The sequence below is a fragment of the Argentina silus genome (genome assembly GCF_951799395.1).
Source record: "Argentina silus genome assembly, chromosome: 5".
In the NCBI taxonomy this organism is placed as follows: domain Eukaryota; kingdom Metazoa; phylum Chordata; class Actinopteri; order Argentiniformes; family Argentinidae; genus Argentina; species Argentina silus.
The window spans coordinates 17,229,322-17,234,321 of record NC_139659.1 but is presented as its reverse complement, the minus strand read 5'-3'; the positions used below and the strand labels follow the sequence as shown (position 1 = coordinate 17,234,321).

The 5,000-nt window shown below is 45.0% G+C and overlaps 1 protein-coding gene across 1 annotated transcript in view; it reads right to left on the bottom strand.

Annotated features, from left to right (window-relative positions):
- Positions 1-5,000, bottom strand: part of gfra2b (GDNF family receptor alpha 2b) — a gene marked incomplete at both ends in the record, with an annotated part of 37,280 nt that overhangs the window by 31,919 nt on the left and 361 nt on the right. Inside the window, one exon of the mRNA XM_083670766.1 lies at positions 4,246-4,548. Coding sequence (XP_083526892.1) covers positions 4,246-4,548 — 303 coding nt within the window. The remainder of the gene's footprint in view (positions 1-4,245; positions 4,549-5,000) is intronic.

Below are 5,000 nucleotides of genomic sequence, written 5' to 3'. Positions count from 1 at the left end.
CAGAGCTTAACTTTCAATGAATGAGACATTGGTGAGGGTATTAAGACTTAACACTATAGTCAGTGATGATATTTGCAGGGACGCCCCTACATCCTCATTCACATATTTTCCACAAACTGTAATGAGGAAAAACTCCTTACTGTTGCTAATTGTCCTGTCAAGTTATTCCAGAGTATTCGAGCCGTAAGAAATAATGACAACGGTTATGTGAACATATGGTTAGCTGCAGACTGCTGTTCTTCTTCAGTTGAGTTCTGAAGTATGCCATCAGAATGTAGTTTGTTTAAGCGCATCGAACTTACTGGTGGTTCAAGCTGAAAATCACCATTTGTTTTTTCCCATCTGGATTTTTTCAAAAAGCTAATATAAGCGTTATGTAATATACTGTATTGGCTTCTTGTACATATTCTTGTCTGACTAACTCGTGTTTGATTAGTCTTTCAGTTGGCTATCTACAGATAGTTAGCTTATTGATTTTCAACTTTTGACTTCAAGGGTTAATTGAGAAGTGGAAAAGAAAACGTACAAAGATGTGTAACACAACGCTTCTATTCACTATTTGAAAACATTCTGATGGGAAAAATGATTTTTCAGCTTGATCATTTTTCTGACGGGAAAAATGATTTTTCAGCTTGAACCAGAAGTAAGTTCATGGACTACAATCTGACGAAACAACTTTGTGATTGATGTACTCTAGAAAAAGTATTCAGTGTTTGTTTTTCCCTGTGCTGTTCAGAGCTTCCTCTCTCGGGGATGAGAAGGACTCAAAAAAACATCCAAAACAGCCTCTTTAGGAGCGAATAGATTTGGTTTAGGAGAGAAAATGTTTGAATTTGAGACCAAACACCCTCCCCACCAATCCCATCCCTTTCTCGCCTGTCTCTTCCATTTCTCTCTCTCGTCTGTCCCTATCTCTTGCTATTCTGTGGCAGAGAGCAGAGTATATATACAGTACCAGTCAAAAGTTTGGACACACCTTGCCAAGAGTGTGCAAAGCTGTCATCAAAGCAAAAGGTGGCTACTTTGAAGAATCGAAAATATAAACCATATTCTGGTTTGTTTAACACTTTTTTGTTTACTACATAATTCCATATGTGTTCCTTCATAGTTTTGATGTCTTCAATATTAATCTACAATGTAGAAAATAATACAAAATAAAGAAAAACCATTGAATGAGAAGGTGTGTCCAAACTTGTACTGTATATATACTCTGAGAGACAGAGAGAGAGAGACAGAGAGAGAGAGAGAGAGAGAGAGAGAGAGACAGAGAGAGAGAAAGAGAGGGGGGGAGAGAGAGGGAGAGAGGGAAAGAGGGAGAGAGAGAGAGAGAGAGAGAGAGAGAGAGAGACAGAGAGAGAGAAAGAGAGGGGGGGAGAGAGAGGGAGAGAGGGAGAGAGGGAGGGAGTGAACCATTAGCCTCTGAAGTTTCTAATCTGTGTCATAATGTCTCTCTGCTATCTCTTATCCATCTCTAACATGAGTACATTGTGTTGAGAGTTGTGATTCATAGAACAGGCTATTGTTCACTCTGGTTATCGGACAGAGCCCGACTACAACTCTTCTATGCCAGTGACTTCCACCTGCAGTTCCAGACACTGGTTCAGAGACTCTGAATTATGTGGTTCATGTGGTTGCTTGATAAACTGTATGTTCTTGATGAAATATGTATGTTTCCTGCTATAAATGTTTTCTGTATGTGCTTGCTAAAAAAATCACTGGCACATCCTGTCTACATCCTGTATCACTCAGATATGTAGGGCAACATTTCTAGTTCGCTAAACATCTCTGGTGGTATGCTAATGGCACTGAATAAATCACGCCAAAACCAGTCGGAACATTTGAAATTCTTGGCATTACAATGCCATCCTAGCTTACAAGATCGGGCAGTGGTCCTCAGTAACTTAGGAAGTATGTTTTCTCTTAAGACAGCACCTGAACTCCTGTTCACCTGTTTCTGTCACTAAGGAAACCTTTACTACTCCTAGAGTCAGCCCGATATGTGGGGCCATCTGTGGGCCAGCAGGTTAAATACAGTACTTACTGTAGAGGCTACCTCTCTCCCTTCCATCCCTCTCTCTATCCCTTTCTCCTCTCCATTGCTCTCTCTCTCTATCCCTCTCTCCCCTCCATCCCTCTTTCCCTCCCTTTCTCCCCTCCATCCCTCTCTCCCCTCCATCACTCTCTCTCTATCCCTCCTCCCTCCATCTCTCTCTCCCCTCCATCCCTCTCTCCACTCCATTCCTCTCTCCCTCCCTCTCTCCCTTCCATTGCTCTCTCCCCTCCATCACTCTCTCTCTCTACCCCTCCCCCCCTCCATCCCTCTCTCCCCTCCATCCCTCTCTCCCCTCCATTCCTCTCTCCCTCTCTCCCTCCCCCCCTCCATCCCTCTTTCCCTCCCTCTCCCCTCCACTCCTTGGTGAGAGTGACGTTACAGACACACTGAATATGAGTGACCTCACTGGAGGCAGAGGAATGACCCAAATACATGTAGGAACAAACAGACTGGCCTAAAGCAGAGACCTCCTCCTCACCCCCCCCCCCCCCTCCCATCACTCCTTCCTCTTCTTCCTCCTTCTCTCCTTACTGCACCTCTCATTCCTACATTCTCTTGCTCTCTCCTCTTCTTTCCTTGCCATTCCCAACGGTATTCTCTCCTCTCTTCAATCCTCACTCTCTCCTCTCCCCTCTCCATCTTTTCTCCCATCGTCCATCTGCTCCCCTCATCTCTCCACCCACCCCTCTTCCAGAGCGTCACACACTACAACCCATTGAATATGAAGAACGTATGAATGTAGGACCCAGAGTGATTAATGCATTATTGCTACTGATTGATTCTACACAAACGAAATCAATACGTTTTTACATCATTATTCCCCATGAGTCACACACACACACTCACACACAAACACACACACACACACACACACACACACACACACACACACACACACACACGCACACTCCCTCACCCTCACACACACGGAGCACACGGAGCTCTAGGACATGCACATGTGTGTTTGTGTTTGTGTGTGTGTGAGCGTGAATGCTTGCACAGACAGCTGTGACTAAGTTGTATGACTTCACCCAGTGCTTAGTTGACACCGGAAGATAAAAAAGTTGGACTTGTACTCCTTTTAACAGCTCCTACTGTCGATGCTGATTACTTACTATAACAGTCTGCTTCCAGTCTAAAATTAGTCTTAGTCTAGTCTATATTTACTCTGTACTTAGTTTCCTCAGATTGTTTGTTTGTGCAGTGTACTGTACTGTACTGTACTGTATTGTGTGTGTGTGTGTGTGTGTGTGTGTGTGTGTGTGTGTGCATGTGTGTGCGTGTGTGTGTGTGATGCAGGGGCTTTACAGGCATTGTTGGCAGTAGAGACGTCCTTGGTGAAACAGAGAACAAAGAGTGGGGCTCTTAATGAGCTCTACTGCTGCTAAGGCCCAAACTAGGCCAGCCAATGGGCCCTGTTTGTGTGTGTGTGTGTGTGTGTGTGTGTGTGTGTGTGTGTGTGTGCACGCGTTATGCAGTGCTGACACAAACAGAATACTGAGTCCTGGGAATGTAAGGGGACTCATATTCAATCAAACCTGCGAACATGAGGTCCAGGGTCAAACAACAACAACAACAACAGCGATAGTGCAGGGACACAACAATCTGTTCGATTTTGGTTCCGTGTTGTTCCTGAATGGTGCAATGTACAACTCACTCAAACGCATGCACACGTACACACACACTAATACACACACACACAAACAGACTATAATAGACGCAGACATGGACCTTGAAGCTATAGTCAATACTTTATTCCTTTTCATTCCAAAACCTGTCTAACCCACCGCAGGCCATCCCTCATCACACTCAAACATATCCCAACACATCAAATCTAACTGTCTCTCAGCTCAAACTTTTTTGAATTTTACTCCAAAATCCTTTTATTTTGCACAACAGAGCCTCATAGATATCCTGATAGCAAGTTTAGATTCACTTTCTGGAATAGCCTCAAGATGATGCCTTTTGACACAGAACAAGTTTATGAGTTAATCTGAGCTCACAACTAGGATACCTACGAGGTTTGTATGTACAAAGTAATTACATTTTGGAACCATGTCCATGGTGAGCTGAGGAGAAAAAAATCCCAAAACAAAGATTTTGGAGTAAAACTCTGTTTAAACTCTCTGCAAGCAAACCTACATAATCAGTGTAATCAAAGTGTACACACGTTTCTAGTAAGTCAGACTTACCTTCAGTCAAGCCCATGTGTATACTCCAGTAGTTCTGTAGACACTGTAGCTCCTTCTTCATGCCTCTCTTGCACCGACAGTCATAGAGTGGTGAGTCTTGTAGGACCTCCAGCGCCCCCTGGCACTCCCTAGACGCCAGCATGGTACTGCGCTCTCTGGTGTCCCTCCCAGACAGACACTGACGCATGATCCGGTAGCGAGAGCTGCACTGGCTGTTCTGATTGCACAGTTCAGACGCTCTGACACAGTCCAGAGGCTCTCTCCAACCTGGGGGTCCCAGCTCTGACCCACACACACACACATCTGGACAGGACAGGAGAGGAGAGGAGAGGAGAGGAGAGGAGAGGAGAGGAGAGGAGAGGAGAGGAGAGGAGAGGAGAGGAGAGGAGAGGAGAGGAGAGGAGAGGAGAGAAGTGGTGATGAGGATGATCCTTCTGGTTACACTCAGGCCTTGGCTCTGAGACATTCAGAGGCTCTCTGGCTCTCTGCAACACATCTGTGTGTGTGTGTGTGTGTGTGTGTGTGTGTGTGTGTGTGTGTGTGTGTGTGTGTGTGTGTGTGTGTGTGTGTGTGTGTGTGTGTGTGTGTGTGTGTGTGTGTGTGTGTGTGTGATAGAGAGAGAGAGAAATTTAGATTTTCTAAGTTGTGGGGTTGGTTGCTTTACCATCTCAGTTTCTCATATCCCAAGGTTGCAACCTCTCTCTCTCTCTCTCTCTCTCTCTCTCTCTCTCTCTCTCTCTCTCTCTCTCTCTCTC